The sequence below is a fragment of the Trematomus bernacchii genome, unplaced genomic scaffold (genome assembly GCF_902827165.1).
Source record: "Trematomus bernacchii unplaced genomic scaffold, fTreBer1.1, whole genome shotgun sequence".
Classification (NCBI taxonomy): Eukaryota; Metazoa; Chordata; class Actinopteri; order Perciformes; family Nototheniidae; genus Trematomus; species Trematomus bernacchii.
In genome coordinates, this window is record NW_022987947.1 from 39,301 (window position 1) to 56,269 (window position 16,969).

The 16,969-nt window shown below is 43.2% G+C and overlaps 1 protein-coding gene across 1 annotated transcript in view; it reads left to right on the forward strand.

The window, feature by feature from the left end:
- The window catches only part of LOC117470811 (bromodomain-containing protein 3-like), a 50,590-nt gene extending 34,727 nt beyond the window's left edge, over nt 1–15,863 (forward strand). Inside the window, 2 exon segments of the mRNA XM_034115685.1 lie at nt 2,310–2,608; nt 14,633–15,863. Coding sequence (XP_033971576.1) covers nt 2,310–2,608; nt 14,633–14,751 — 418 coding nt within the window. The 3' untranslated portion in view covers nt 14,752–15,863.
- Nucleotides 15,864–16,969: the final 1,106 nt, after the last annotated feature.

A 16,969-nucleotide genomic window follows, 5' to 3' on the forward strand; every position in this document is an offset into this window, starting at 1 on the left:
AAAAGTAGAAGTACTCAGATCTTGTACTTGAGTAAAAGTAGAAGTACTCAGATCTAGTACTTGAGTAAAAGTAGAAGTACTCAGATCTAGTACTTGAGTAAAAGTAGAAGTACTCAGATCTAGTACTTGAGTAAAAGTAGAAGTACTCAGATCTAGTACTTGAGTAAAAGTAGAAGTACTCAGATCTTCTACTTGAGTAAAAGTAGAAGTACTCAGATCTTGTACTTGAGTAAAAGTAGAAGTACTCAGATCTTGTACTTGAGTAAAAGTAGAAGTACTCAGATCTAGTACTTGAGTAAAAGTAGAAGTACTCAGATCTTGTACTTGAGTAAAAGTAGAAGTACTCAGATCTAGTACTTGAGTAAAAGTAGAAGTACTCAGATCTAGTACTTGAGTAAAAGTAGAAGTACTCAGATCTTGTACTTGAGTAAAAGTAGAAGTACTCAGATCTTGTACTTGAGTAAAAGTAGAAGTACTCAGATCTTGTACTTGAGTAAAAGTAGAAGTACTCAGATCTAGTACTTGAGTAAAAGTAGAAGTACTCAGATCTTGTACTTGAGTAAAAGTAGAAGTACTCGGATCTAGTACTTGAGTAAAAGTAGAAGTACTCAGATCTTGTACTTGATTAAAAGTAGAAGTACTCAGATCTTGTACTTGAGTAAAAGTAGAAGTACTCAGGTCTTGTACTTGAGTAAAAGTAGAAGTACTCAGATCTTGTACTTGAGTAAAAGTAGAAGTACTCAGATCTTGTACTTTAGTAAAAGTAGAAGTACTCAGATCTTGTACTTTAGTAAAAGTAGAAGTACTCAGATCTTGTACTTTAGTAAAAGTAGAAGTACTCAGATCTTGTACCTGAGTACAAGTAGAAGTACTCAGGTCTTGTACTTGAGTACAAGTAGAAGTACTTGAGTACAAGTAGAAGTACTCAGATCTTGTACTTGAGTAAAAGTAGAAGTACTCAGATCTTGTACTTGAGTAAAAGTAGAAGTACTCGGATCTTGTTCTTGAGTAAAAGTAGAAGTACTCGGATCTTGTACTTGAGTAAAAGTAGAAGTACTCAGATCTTGTACTTGAGTAAAAGTAGAAGTACCAGAGTGTAGGAATACTCTGTTACAGTAAAAGTCCTGCATTCAAAATGTTCCTTAAGTCAAAGTAGAAAAGTATTCTCATCAAAATATAGTGAAAGTAGCGACAGTAAAAGTAGTCATTGTGCAGATTGGTCCATTTCAGAATAATATATATGATATGTTTTATAATGATTGATCATGAAAGTGTTCTCAAAGCTGGTAAAGGTGCAGCTAGTTTGAATGACTTTGTATACTGCAGGGTAGCTTGTGGATTTACTCCATGTGGAACTAAAGTCTGATTTAACACTTGATTATATTTCACATCATTCATCCACATCTGTGAGGTAACTAAAGGGATTAAATACATGTAGTGGAGGAGAAGTACACCATTTACCTCTGAACTGTAGAGGAGTAGAAGAACACAGTAGCAAAACATTGAAATACTTGCATAAAGTACAAGTAACTCAAAATTGTACCCAAGTATAGTACTTGAGTTTATGAACTTAGTTACTTTACACCAGTGGCTATACAGACAGAAAGACTAAGCCTTGCACAAAGGCATGAAAATACATTTTCAAAATGCTCAACAGAGCTGCCAACATTATAAACTGACTGCTACACAATTAAAATAAATGCTTTATATATTTCTATTAGATGTGACTCTTTGGTGTTTCTGTTATTATTAACTGCTTCAGTTGTTCTGACTGCTGACATCCTGTTGTTCCTATGTTCCTGTTATGGGGTCGGGGGGGGGGGGGGGGGGATCGGATCCTTGTCACCTTTTTCATACCTGATGAGTTTGCACCCCTGACTACAGTTGCTTTAGTGTGTAGAAGCTAGTCAGCCTACTATTTGATTTGTTTCAGATAGGCCCAACATGTTTCAGATGCAGACCTTATTTTCCTTTTCCATGTTAAAATAAAGCATTTTCAGTGGTAATATTTTTTGGTCATGGAAAATGAGGTAAAGGTCATTGAGAAGTCATGGAAAGGTTATTGAAAATCATTGGTGAAAAAGTGTATGAACCCTGATGTATACATATGCACACATTAAGACATAAATAAAAGCTCAACAATCAATATACAAAATAACAGTCACTTCAATATATTAGGGAATGTGCATCAGGGCAAGACTGTCCATAGCAGCGTGAAAAGGGTCTCAAGTGTCTCGCAATCAAAAAGAATCAACACGTGAAAATCATTTCCTGGATTTGTATTTAAACTCGAGTGTTTGTGTTTGCAGGCAACCGAAGAAAGGCAGTAAGGCATCAGGCGGTGGGTCCGCTAACGGAGACGACGGAGAGGAGTCCTCCCTGCCGATGTCGTACGACGAGAAGCGCCAGCTGAGTCTGGATATCAACCGGCTGCCGGGGGAGAAGCTGGGCCGCGTCGTCCACATCATCCAATCCAGAGAGCCGTCGCTGAGGGACTCCAACCCCGACGAGATCGAGATCGACTTCGAAACCCTCAAACCCTCCACCCTTCGAGAACTGGAGCGCTACGTCAAATCATGCCTTCAGAAGAAGCAGAGGAAGCTGCTGCGTAAGTACTGGCATCCTACTCCCTTATATACTCCCTAATGGCGCGTTTCCACTACAGCGCGGAGCACGGTTTAAGAGGGCTGTGACGTCAGCGGCCCGTCTTTGGTTGCGTTTCCACTTGGCCTAGTACCGGCTAGTGGGTCCTAATTCACAGTTTTTCTGGCCCCATAAAATCGTGGTTCTAGGGCCAGAGACAACGAGGCTGAGTCGGGCTGAGTATGCTAAACTAGAGAGAGCATCGCTGGCAAGGGGGCTACAACTACAACAAAATGAACATATTTGACCGTGATTTAATTGTAATACACGTTTCAAAATGATGCCGAAGTAACAACATACTGATACCGGTTAGTAAAAACCATGAATTAATGCTTTGTCAAGTCTGCAGACAGACGGCAGGAGAAACACCTTTTAAAATGCGTGTTTTCTAAATGGAGATCGGCTAAGCTAACTCAGTATATGCTCCGACCGTCCACACTCACAACAACGGCCTATACAGACATAAATAAAGCAGCGACTGTATTCGCCATGACACAGGCAGTCTGTGGTTTGTACTTGATTAACTTTTGTCTAGTTATACCCCCCTCTCTACTCCCTTATACCTAGGTTAATAGCTTGCCACAGGCCCTGAAAACTGCAGTAATTAAACCACTCTTAAAAAAGCATAATCTAGAGCAGGGAGGGGCAACTTGGATGGTGGTGGGGGCCACATCATGTATGTACTGGCCACCAGGGGGCCGCAGATTCACTTGGAACACACACACACACAAATTCCATCTGTTGTATGTAATTATTAACAAATATACTAAGTCTGACTTCTTCATTGACATTTTACAATCTTTCAGGGAACATCCTCTAAGAAGCTCACTAAACAAATATCAGTTCACAGAAATGTTATTTAATTTTGACAAGTGGCATGTTTGTATTGAACAGGTTATTTAACAGTGGAATAAAACTTTTAAACTATTGGAAAGCACGGACAATGTGTGTGCATTGAGATGAACCATTAAGAGGACATAAACATGAAGTCATGAACACTAACCCAGACATTAGTCGTCTAACTTGAACCTAAGACACTTGTAGTCTGTCTCTGCATTCACCTTATTCCACAATAAGGGGAGTGTCCACACAGACACTTGTAGTCTGTCTCTGCATTCACCTTATTCCACAATAAGGGGAGTGTCCACACAGACACCTGTAGCCTGTCTCTGCATTCACCTTATTCCACAATAAGGGGAATGTCCACACAGACACCCGTCAACCCGCACTCTGCTGTTACTCAGCGCCGCTCCCCCTCTCTCCCGCTCACATTATGAATGTAAGGCGTATAGTAATCATAGATAACACGGCAGGGTCCGTGACAGTTTGTTTTCATCTGATTTCAGATAAACAAAGTCTTGGTTTTTAGAATATTAAACTTGTTTCGCCAAATTCAGATGATAAATACAACTTTGAAGCTTGTAGGCATAATTACAAGCAGTAACTCAACGTCCCAGCAGGCGTCACAACAGCCGGTGTTTCTTGTGAGTGTTTCCCCGGGAAACAAACACAATAGAGAGGCGAAGTCACGCCCATCTACTTCCGACCCATGGGACCTTATTTCGGAAAAATAATGTATTGAAGTCAATGGAGAGAGAAAACGTATCTTTCGATCCCGTTTGAATTGTGCCATGAATTACACATATGATGTTTGTCAATCTTAAAAAATCATTTCCATGTCAAAAAAGTCACAGTTTGTCGTAAAACTGTTGAAATATAAGACTGAAAAATACGCAACTAGAAAGACTACAAATCCCAGAATCCCGGTCCCGCATGCTGGCTCTTACTTTCGGCAACAGTTCTAAATTGGTTTGGTTCCTACTTAAAGGACAGAAGAAACGTTGTCGCTATTGGCAACTTCACTTCAGCATTGACAAATATGACATGCGGGGTTCCTCAAGGCTCCATCTTAGGACCTTTTGCTTTTTAATATTGATATGCTACCACTGGCTCAAACTATGAAGAACAGCGACCTGAGTTATCATATCTATGCAGAAGACACCCAGATTTATTTAAAGATTACACCAGGAGACTATGCTCCGATTTACAATACCGAGCAAGTGCATTGAACACATCAATGACTGGATGAGTAGGAACTTTCTCCAATTGAACAAACAGAAAACTGAAGTTATTGTTTTTGGAGCAAAGAAAGACCGATCAAAAGTCATCGCAGAGCTTCAGTCGGCAGACTACAAAGTAACTCATGAAGCCAGAAATCTAGGTGTAGTCGTGGACTCTGACCTGAGTTTCAACAGTCACATTACAACAGTTATTAAGTCAGCATACTATCACCTGAAAAACATATCTAGGATTAAAAGACTAATGTCACAACAGGATTTAGAAAAGCTTGTCCATTCTTTTATCTTCAGTAGACTGGACTACTGTAATGGTGTCTTCACAGGTCTCACTAACACATCTATTAGAAAGCTGCAGCTGATTCAGAACGCTGCTGCTCGAGTCCTCTCTGACACTAAGAAAGTGGATCAATCCTGTTCTGAAGTCTTTACACTGGTTCCTCACTGACACTAAGAAAGAGGATCAGTCCAGTTCTGAAGTCTTTATACTGGTTCCTCACTGACACTAAGAAAGTGGATCAATCCTGTTCTGAAGTCTTTACACTGGTTCCTCACTGACACTAAGAAAGTGGATCAATCCTGTTCTGAAGTCTTTACACTGGTTCCTCAATGACACTAAGAAAGTGGATCACTCCAGTTCTGAAGTCTTTACACTGGTTCCTCACTGACACTAAGAAAGTGGATCAATCCTGTTCTGAAGTCTTTACACTGGTTCCTCACTGACACTAAGAAAGTGGATCAATCCTGTTCTGAAGTCTTTACACTGGTTCCTCACTGACACTAAGAAAGTGGATCAGTCCTGTTCTGAAGTCTTTATACTGGTTCCTCACTGACACTAAGAAAGTGGATCAATCCTGTTCTGAAGTCTTTACACTGGTTCCTCAATGACACTAAGAAAGTGGATCACTCCAGTTCTGAAGTCTTTACACTGGTTCCTCACTGACACTAAGAAAGTGGATCAATCCTGTTCTGAAGTCTTTACACTGGTTCCTCACTGACACTAAGAAAGTGGATCAGTCCTGTTCTGAAGTCTTTACACTGGTTCCTCACTGACACTAAGAAAGTGGATCAGTCCAGTTCTGAAGTCTTTACACTGGTTCCTCACTGAGACTAAGAAAGTGGATCAATCCTGTTCTGAAGTCTTTACACTGGTTCCTCACTGACACTAAGAAAGTGGATCAATCCTGTTCTGAAGTCTTTACACTGGTTCCTCACTGACACTAAGAAAGAGGATCAGTCCAGTTCTGAAGTCTTTACACTGGTTCCTCACTGACACTAAGAAAGTGGATCAGTCCAGTTCTGAAGTCTTTACACTGGTTCCTCACTGACACTAAGAAAGTGGATCAATCCAGTTCTGAAGTCTTTACACTGGTTCCTCACTCACACTAAGAAAGTGGATCAGTCCAGTTCTGAAGTCTTTACACTGGTTCCTCACTCACACTAAGAAAGTGGATCAATCCAGTTCTGAAGTCTTTACACTGGTTCCTCACTCACACTAAGAAAGTGGATCAGTCCAGTTCTGAAGTCCTTACACTGGTTCCTCACTGACACTAAGAAAGTGGATCAGTCCAGTTCTGAAGTCTTTACACTGGTTCCTCACTGACACTAAGAAAGTGGATCAGTCCTGTTCTGAAGTCTTTACACTGGTTCCTCACTGACACTAAGAAAGTGGATCAGTCCAGTTCTGAGGTCTTTACACTGGTTCCTCACTGAGACTAAGAAAGTGGATCAATCCAGTTCTGAAGTCTTTACACTGGTTCCTCACTGACACTAAGAAAGTGGATCAATCCAGTTCTGAAGTCTTTACACTGGTTCCTCACTGAGACTAAGAAAGTGGATCAGTCCAGTTCTGAAGTCTTTACACTGGTTCCTCACTCACACTAAGAAAGTGGATCAGTCCAGTTCTGAAGTCTTTACACTGGTTCCTCACTGACACTAAGAAAGTGGATCAGTCCAGTTCTGAAGTCTTTACACTGGTTCCTCACTGAGACTAAGAAAGTGGATCAGTCCAGTTCTGAAGTCTTTACACTGGTTCCTCACTGACACTAAGAAAGTGGATCAGTCCAGTTCTGAAGTCTTTACACTGGTTCCTCACTGAGACTAAGAAAGTGGATCAGTCCAGTTCTGAAGTCTTTACACTGGTTCCTCACTGACACTAAGAAAGTGGATCAGTCCAGTTCTGAAGTCTTCACACTGGTTCCTCACTAACACTAAGAAAGTGGATCAGTCCAGTTCTGAAGTCTTTACACTGGTTCCTCACTGACACTAAGAAGTGGATCAGTCCAGTTCTGAAGTCTTTACACTGGTTCCTCACTGACACTAAGAAAGTGGATCAGTCCAGTTCTGAAGTCTTTACACTGGTTCCTCACTGACACTAAGAAAGTGGATCAGTCCAGTTCTGAAGTCTTTACACTGGTTCCTCACTGAGACTAAGAAAGTGGATCAGTCCAGTTCTGAAGTCTTTACACTGGTTCCTCACTGACACTAAGAAAGTGGATCAGTCCAGTTCTGAAGTCTTTACACTGGTTCCTCACTGACACTAAGAAAGTGGATCAGTCCAGTTCTGAAGTCTTTACACTGGTTCCTCACTGACACTAAGAAAGTGGATCAGTCCAGTTCTGAAGTCTTTACACTGGTTCCTCACTGACACTAAGAAAGTGGATCAGTCCAGTTCTGAAGTCTTCACACTGGTTCCTCACTGAGACTAAGAAAGTGGATCAGTCCAGTTCTGAAGTCTTTACACTGGTTCCTCACTGACACTAAGAAAGTGGATCAGTCCAGTTCTGAAGTCTTTACACTGGTTCCTCACTGACACTAAGAAAGTGGATCACATCAGTCCAGTTCTGAAGTCCTTACACTGGTTCCTCACTGACACTAAGAAAGTGGATCACCCTTGTTCTGAAGTCTTTACACTGGCTCCTCACTAACACTAAGAAAGTGGATCGCATCAGTCCAGTTCTGAAGTCTTTACACTGGTTCCTCACTGACACTAAGAAAGTGGATCACATCACTCCAGTTCTGAAGTCTTTACACTGGTTCCTCACTGACACTAAGAAAGTGGATCAGTCCAGTTCTGAAGTCTTTACACTGGTTCCTCACTGACACTAAGAAAGTGGAATCAGTCCAGTTCTGAAGTCTTTACCACTGGTTCCTCACTGACACTAAGAAAGTGGATCAGTCCAGTTCTGAAGTCTTACACTGGTTCCTCACTGACACTAAGAAAGTGGATCAGTCCAGTTCTGAAGTCTTTACACTGGTTCCTCACTGACACTAAGAAAGTGGGATCACATCAGTCCTGTTCTGAAGTCTTTACACTGGTTCCTCACTGACACTAAGAAAGTGGATCACATCACTCCAGTTCTGAAGTCTTTACACTGGTTCCTCACTGACACTAATACCCCTTTCACACCAACGGTGTTTCAGGGCCGGTTCGGTGCTGGTGCTTGAAAAGCACCGGGTTTTCCTGTTCACACCGCAGCGAAGCAGCGTCATAGCTCCGGAATCCGGTTCGTTTCGAGCACCAAAAAGTTGTCCGTCTAGAAGCAATAACCGCATACGTCACGCTTACGTCGGAGGGGGGCGAGATTAACCTGAGCTAACACTTAAGGCGAGTACGGCAAATAAAAGTTGTAACAAGCAGTAGTGCTGAGCAAAGTGACTAGAACGCAACCACACACTTGTTAAAAAAACAACACTTTATAAAGTCAGGCAACACTAACCAGGCTTCGTGTGATTCTGTTTATTTGTACCTTACTTGACCATCCGTTCGCTGTTATTGATCATTGTGGAGAGCAGGCAGACGTTTTGTTTGTTATTATAGCAGCTATCGGATGGAATCAATACATGGGCTGCACAGGTTGTCATGTCCAACTATCACAAGTAGAATCATAATGAAAAATACGTCGGTAAAAAGTGGCCTGTAGAAAACGGCTTAGCAAGTAGTCAGTTTAGCTTCGGTTGCTATGCTAACATCACCCATGTTATACCAGAGAAAACTTTCATAACAGCGTTGTGATGCCAAACAGCGTCAATTCAGACTGACACACATTCACTTAAGGGGAACTGGGGATATGTATCAGCTGCTTGTGTGACAGTCAGACAGTGAATACTTTAGAGCCGTGTGAGCTAACCCGGAGCTAACGGGCGAATACACTCCCGTTGAAGAGCAGTCAGCACTGCAGCGGTCGGTAAATGCCGCTGAAACACATTAATAAACAATGAACCACGGCACTCTGGAGAAAAGTATAAGGTTGGGAGAAGTCGTTATTTAATTTTAATCTGGCTTCGTATGATTAAAAGCAACGCAGTCCCCGGCCCGTTGTTGTTGTGAGGTGAGGCTCCGGCGTTGGGGAGAAACTCAGCGACGTAAACTGTGACGTCATGACGCAGCAGCGGCAGCACCAGTCGGGCTCTGAGCGGTGTGAAAAGAGCCGGCGCTAAACCGAAGAACCGGTTCTGAACCAGAAAAGCTCTAGCACGGAGCTTGAACCGGAGTTGCGTTGGTGTGAAAGGGGCATAAGAAAGTGGATCAGTCCAGTTCTGAAGTCTTTACACTGGTTCCTCACTAACACTTAGAAAGTGGATCAGTCCAGTTCTGAAGTCTTTACACTGGTTCCTCACTGAGACTAAGAAAGTGGATCAGTCCAGTTCTGAAGTCTTTACACTGGTTCCTCACTGACACTAAGAAAGTGGATCACATCAGTCCAGTTCTGAAAGTCTTTACACTGGTTCCTCACTGACACTAAGAAAGTGGATCAGTCCAGTTCTGAAGTCTTTACACACTGGTTCCTCACTGACACTAAGAAAGTGGATCAGTCCAGTTCTGAAGTCTTTACACTGGTTCCTCACTGACACTAAGAAAGTGGATCACATCAGTCCAGTTCTGAAGTCTTTACACTGGTTCCTCACTGACACTAAGAAAGTGGATCAACATCAGTCCAGTTCTGAAGTCTTTACACTGGTTCCTCACTCACACTAAGAAAGTGGATCACATCAGTCCAGTACTGAAGTCCTTACACTGGTTCCTCACTGACACTAAGAAAGTGGATCACATCAGTCCAGTTCTGAAGTCCTTACACTGGTTCCTCACTGACACTAAGAAAGTGGATCACATCAGTCCAGTTCTGAAGTCTTTACACTGGTTCCTCACTAACACTAAGAAAGTGGATCACGCCTTGTTCTGAAGTCTTACACTGGTTCCCTCACTAACACGAAGAAAGTGGATCAGTCCAGTTCTGAAGTCTTTACAAAACTGGTTCCTCACTGACACTAAGAAAGTGGATCATCCTGTTCTGAAGTCTTTACACTGGTTCCTCACTGACACTAGAAAAGTGGATCAGTCCAGTTCTGAAGTCTTTACACTGGTTCCCTCACTGACACTAAGAAAGTGGATCACATCATCCAGTACTGAAGTCTTTACAACTGGTTTCCTCACTGACACTAAGAAAGTGGATCACAAATCACTCCAGTTCTGAAGTCCTTTACACAATGGTTCCTCACTGAAACGACTAAGAAAGTGGATCAGTCCAGTTCTGAAGTCCTTTACACTGGTTCCTCAATGACACTAGAGAAGTGGATCAGTCCAGTCGCTGATGTCTTTACTACAACTTTATCCTCACTGACACTAAGAAAGTTGGATCACATGCAGTCCAGTGTTCTGAAGGTCTTTACAACTGGTCTTCCCATCACTGGTGACACTAAGAAAGTGGATCACATCAGTCAGTTCTGAAGTCTTTACAACTTGGTTCCCGTCACTAACACTAAGAAAGTGGGAGTCACACGTCACTCCAGTTCTGAAGTTACATTTTATACAACAACTGGTTCCCTCACTGACACTAAGAAAGTTGGATGCAGTCCAGTAACTGAAAGTCTTTACAACACTGGTTCCTCACTGACACCTAAGAAAAGTGGAATCGTCCAGTACTGAAGTCTTTACACAACTGGTTCCCTCACTGACACTAAGAAGTGGATCAGTCCAGTACTGAAGTCTTTACACTGGTTCCTCACTGACACTAAAAGTGGATCACATCAGTCCAGTTCTGAAGTCTTTACAACCTGGTTCCTCACTGACACTAAGAAAGTGGATCAGTCCTGTTCTGAGTCTTTCACGGTTCTCAACTGACACTAAGAAAGTGGATCACATCACTCCAGTCTGAAGTCGTTACACTGGTTCCTCACTGACACTAAGAAAGTGGATCAGTCCAGTTCTGAGTCTTACAAAACTGGTTCCTCACTGACACTAAGAAAGTGGATCACATCAGTCCAGTTCGGAAGTCTTTACACTGGTTCCTCACTGACACTAATGGCGCATTTCCACTACACGGTCGGCCTCGGCCACACTCGGTACGGCTCGGTACGGCTCGGTACGGCTTGGCCGCGTTGGGGCCTTACAGGGCCGACTCACTTCATGCTGCGCTTCCATTACAGTTTAGGAACTGGGGTAGTTACTATAGTAACGCAGTGTAAGGCGGAGCCGTGACGTCATCTTCAATGAGAAATGCCAGAAAACACAACACAGCCGTTAGCTGTGAGCACTCAGAGCTCACAGCTCCTTATATATGTTCAGAAACTCGACAAAAGTTAAACAAGTACACACCACAGATTGCCTGTGTCATGGTGAATACAGTCGCTGCTTTATTTATGTCTGTATAGGCCGTTGTTGTGAGTGTGGACGGTCGGGGCATATACTGCGTTAGCTTAGCCAATCTCCATCTAGAAAAACACGAATTTTAAAAGGTTTTTCTCCTGCCGTCTGTCTGCAGACTTGACAAAGCATTAATTCATGGTTTTTACTAACCGGTATCAGTATGGTTGTTACTTTCTTCATCATTTTGAAACGTGTATTACAATTAAATCACGGTCAAATATGTCCATCTTGTTGTAGTTCTAGCCCTCTTGCCAGCGCTCCTCTCTCTAGTTTAGCATACTCAGCCCGACTCAGCCCTGTTTGTTGGCCCCGATAGAACCACAATTTTCTAGGGCCAGAAAAGAGGTGAAAAAGTGGCCCCGCGCCGTGCCGTAACTAGGCCTAGTGGAAGCACAACCAAAAAAGGGGACGGCACGACACGGCACGCTTAAAGCGAGCTACGCGCTGCAATGGAAATGCGCCATAAGAAAGTATATCAGTCCAGTTCTGAAGTCTTTACACTGGTTCCTCACTGACACTAAGAAAGTGGATCACATCAGTCCAGTTCTGAAGTCTTTACACTGGTTCCTCACTGACACTAAGAAAGTGGATCACATCAGTCCGGTTCTGAAGTCTTTACACTGGTTCCTCACTGACACTAAGAAAGTGGATCACATCAGTCCAGTTCTGAAGTCTTTACACTGGTTCCTCACTGACACTAAGAAAGTGGATCACATCAGTCCAGTTCTGAAGTCTTTACACTGGTTCCTCACTGACACTAAGAAAGTGGATCAGTCCAGTACTGAAGTCTTTACACTGGTTCCTCGCTGACACTAAGAAAGTGGATCAGTCCAGTTCTGAAGTCTTTACACTGGTTCCTCACTGACACTAAGAAAGTGGATCAGTCCAGTTCTGAAGTCTTTACACTGGTTCCTCACTGACACTAAGAAAGTGGATCAGTCCAGTACTGAAGTCTTTACACTGGTTCCTCGCTGACACTAAGAAAGTGGATCAGTCCAGTACTGAAGTCTTTACACTGGTTCCTCGCTGACACTAAGAAAGTGGATCAGTCCAGTTCTGAAGTCTTTACACTGGTTCCTCACTGACACTAAGAAAGTGGATCAGTCCAGTTCTGAAGTCTTTACACTGGTTCCTCACTGACACTAAGAAGTGGATCAGTCCAGTTCTGAAGTCTTTACACTGGTTCCTCCTCACTGACACTAAGAAAGTGGATCACATCAGTCCAGTTCTGAAGTCTTTACACTGGTTCCCTCACTGACACTAAGAAAGTGGATCACATCAGTCCGGTTCTGAAGTCTTTACACTGGTTCCTCACTGACCTAAGAAAGTGGATCACATCAGTCCAGTTCTGAAGTCTTTACACTGGTTCCTCACTGACACTAAGAAAGTGGATCACATCAGTCCAGTTCTGAAGTCTTTACACTGGTTCCTCACTGACACTAAGAAAGTGGATCAGTCCAGTACTGAAGTCTTTACACTGGTTCCTCGCTGACACTAAGAAAGTGGATCAGTCCAGTTCTGAAGTCTTTACACTGGTTCCTCACTGACACTAAGAAAGTGGATCAGTCCAGTTCTGAAGTCTTTACACTGGTTCCTCACTGTCACTAAGAAAGTGGATCAGTCCAGTACTGAAGTCTTTACACTGGTTCCTCGCTGACACTAAGAAAGTGGATCAGTCCAGTTCTGAAGTCTTTACACTGGTTCCTCACTGACACTAAGAAAGTGGATCAGTCCAGTTCTGAAGTCTTTACACTGGTTCCTCACTGACACTAAGAAAGTGGATCAGTCCAGTACTGAAGTCTTTACACTGGTTCCTCACTGACACTAAGAAAGTGGATCAGTCCAGTACTGAAGTCTTTACACTGGTTCCTCACTGAGACTAAGAAAGTGGATCAGTCCAGTTCTGAAGTCTTTACACTGGTTCCTCGCTGACACTAAGAAAGTGGATCAGTCCAGTTCTGAAGTCTTTACACTGGTTCCTCACTGACACTAAGAAAGTGGATCAGTCCAGTACTGAAGTCCTTACACTGGTTCCTCACTAACACTAAGAAAGTGGATCAGTCCAGTTCTGAAGTCTTTACACTGGTTCCTCACTGAGACTAAGAAAGTGGATCAGTCCAGTTCTGAAGTCTTTACACTGGTTCCTCACTGACACTAAGAAAGTGGATCAGTCCAGTACTGAAGTCTTTACACTGGTTCCTCACTGACACTAAGAAAGTGGATCAGTCCAGTACTGAAGTCTTTACACTGGTTCCTCACTGACACTAAGAAAGTGGATCAGTCCAGTACTGAAGTCTTTACACTGGTTCCTCACTAACACTAAGAAAGTGGATCAGTCCAGTACTGAAGTCTTTACACTGGTTCCTCACTGACACTAAGAAAGTGGATCAGTCCAGTTCTGAAGTCTTTACACTGGTTCCTCACTGACACTAAGAAAGTGGATCAGTCCAGTACTGAAGTCTTTACACTGGTTCCTCACTAACACTAAGAAAGTGGATCAGTCCAGTTCTGAAGTCTTTACACTGGTTCCTCACTGAGACTAAGAAAGTGGATCAGTCCAGTACTGAAGTCCTTACACTGGTTCCTCACTGACACTAAGAAAGTGGATCAGTCCAGTACTGAAGTCTTTACACTGGTTCCTCACTGAGACTAAGAAAGTGGATCAGTCCAGTACTGAAGTATTTACACTGGCTTCCAGTCTGCCAAATAATTGATTTTAAAGTACTATTGCTGGTTTTTAAAGCACTGAATGGTTTAGGAGCAAATTATATTACCGATCTTTTGCAAAAATATGAACCATCCTCTGCTCTGCTGTAAGAGTCAGAACTAAACAAGGAGAAGCAGCATTTAGTTGTTATGCCCCGACCATCTGGAACAAACTGCCTGAGTCCTGCAGGTCAGCTGCATCTGTTTTTAAATCGAGATTAAAAACGTTTCTTTTCGACGCAGCATTTGGATGAGTTGTTTTCATTCAAACTTCAGTTTGGCTTTCATCCATGTATTCTATCTTTGCTTTTTAAATGCCTGTTTTTAATGTGATTCCTCTGTATTTGTTCTTAAATGTCTTATCTTATTTTGTAAAGCCCTTTGGGTTGCCGTGTGCGGAAAGGTGCTGTATAAATAAACTTGTATCTGGTAATATAACTCCAACCCTACTCGGGTATATCCTCGTTATTATGCGGGAACACCTGGCTCTACTTGGTGTTTAGCGACAGGACTCGTATGTATTTTTACTTCACCCTAACTTTCTCTCTCTCTCTCTCTACAGAGAAAGCAGCTGGAGGCGGGGCTTCGGGAGGCGGGGCTAGTCGTTTGAGTGGCAGCTCCTCTTCTTCCTCTGATGACAGCTCCTCAACAGGAACCTCCTCTTCCTCCGACACAGACTGAACACACACACGTTACTAAACGCACAGAGGTTTATCCACTCTACACACACACACACACTGATCCTGAACCAAGACAGATACACACTCTGAACTTCTCTCACACACACACACACACACACACACACACACATGCCCAGACTTGGAGACTGTATGTAAATAGGCTGACCTGTTTTTTAGCTCCTAGTGTCGTTTATTTTTTCCTGGAAGATTGTTGACGGATAGAAGAAGCAGAAAGCATCAACGAGGGAGACGGGCAGCCTGTCTGTCTGCCTGTCTGTCTGTCGGGTCAGTGTCGTTGCTTTCAGAGGCTTTCTTCTTGTTCTTGGACGCCGGCTGTGACCCCTGACCTCTGAAAAACATTCCAGAAGCATCTATAGAGCATCATGGGAGAGGAGATCAAGGTTCACTTTGATAAACGCCTGCGAGAGACGAAGCTGTGGGCGTCATGTGACACGGGTTTATCTCTCTTCCTGTCACCTGACTCCTCTCACTTCCTGTCACCTGACTTCTCTCACTTCCTGTCACCTGACTCCTCTGACATCTGAACTGAAAGGCAACAGAACTCCCTGGAGATGATTTAAAGGATGAATTAAGAGCGACTCCTGGACTGACGTTCGATCAGCTGACGGAGTTCACTTGTTCCCACGTTAGCATCGTCTGTGAAACCCAGGAGAGAACAATGCCTTCAGATGGTTTTTCTAGTGTGGCCGACATTATAGAAGACGGCGTTTGAACGAGAGAGCCTCGAATGCATCGTTTGAATAAGTGAAGCTAGGATGGAGGCGTTCGATGTTCCTCTGAGTGCATGAACGCAACCACCATCCGTCGGACCCGGGGCGTTCTCTGTCGGCAGGACTCACTTCCTCTCTATTTTAAACACTACATTTCCTTTCTCTCCTCACTTTTTGGTTTCCAGTGAACGTGTCTTAACAGGTTCTGGAAATGTCTTCTGTACCCCCCCCCCCATACTGCCCCCCCCGTCAGACTGAACCAAATGTAAGCAGTCCTGGTCAGACGTCAGTTTCACGTCTTTTAAAGTTTATTATTTTAGCTGATTTAACGACTAGAAGAGAAAAAGGTTTTGACGTTGGTACAAAATAAATCCATCGTGTTTACAACTGAGAGAAAACAGCTGTTTATTTTTTTATTATCGGTTATTTTTATGATTATTTACTCTTTAAAATGTCTCCGGGACAGACGTCCTATTCATCTGCATCGGAGGAAGATTTTATTCAACGAGAAAAAACCCATGAATTATTTTTATAGACTTTGTGTTTCTGTGAAGAAGGGTCCGTGCGTTAGGGCCGACCTTTGACCCCCGCTGTCCCCCAAGAAGCCCGTCTGATAGAACAGGGACACCCTGAGGGACACCCTGAGGGACACCCTGAGGGACACCTGAGGGACACCTGAGGGACACCTGAGGACACCTGAGGGACACCTGAGGGACACCTGAGGGACACCTGAGGGATGAGACTTTCAACTATTGGAAAACACTTGAAAATCATTTTAAAATATGGGGAAAAAATTGAAATTCTGTGAAATCTCAGACACGTGTTTAATCTCCAGAAATGTAATAAAACATTCAGAAATTCCCTAAAGGTAAAATATTTCCTGTGAGACTCAAGAGGATAATGGACCCTCCCCTCATTAACCCTCAAACATGCCCTTGATTCAGTCTCACGCGCTCTGATTGGTGGCTCTTCATCATTTGACCTGAAAACTTCACAGGAACATTTTCTCTTGAAAGAGGTTCCCATTTTGACGGGTGTTTTCTCAGATGTAAAATCATGGTGACCGCTCACCTGTTCCGTCTGGAGCCCGCCTCCTTCTCTGATTGGTGCAATTTCCAATTCATGCAGCATTGAATCCTGATTATTGGTTAAGTGACATTGTAATCAGATGATGATGTAATGATCTGTGTTTGCATCATCTCTTCTCTGTAATCTGTTTGAACATTTACAATAGGACATTATGAACAGCATTAACTCATCAGGAGGGGTCTCTGGACCCTACTCTTCATCAGGAGGGGTCTCTGGACCCTACTCTTCATCAGGAGGGGGTCTCTGGACCCTACTCTTCATCAGGAGGGGTCTCTGGACCCTACTCTTCATCAGGAGGGGGTCTCTGGACCCTATTCTTCATCAGGAGGGGTCTCTGGACCCTACTCTTCATCAGGAGGGGGTCTCTGGACCCTACTCTTCATCAGGAGGGGGTCTCTG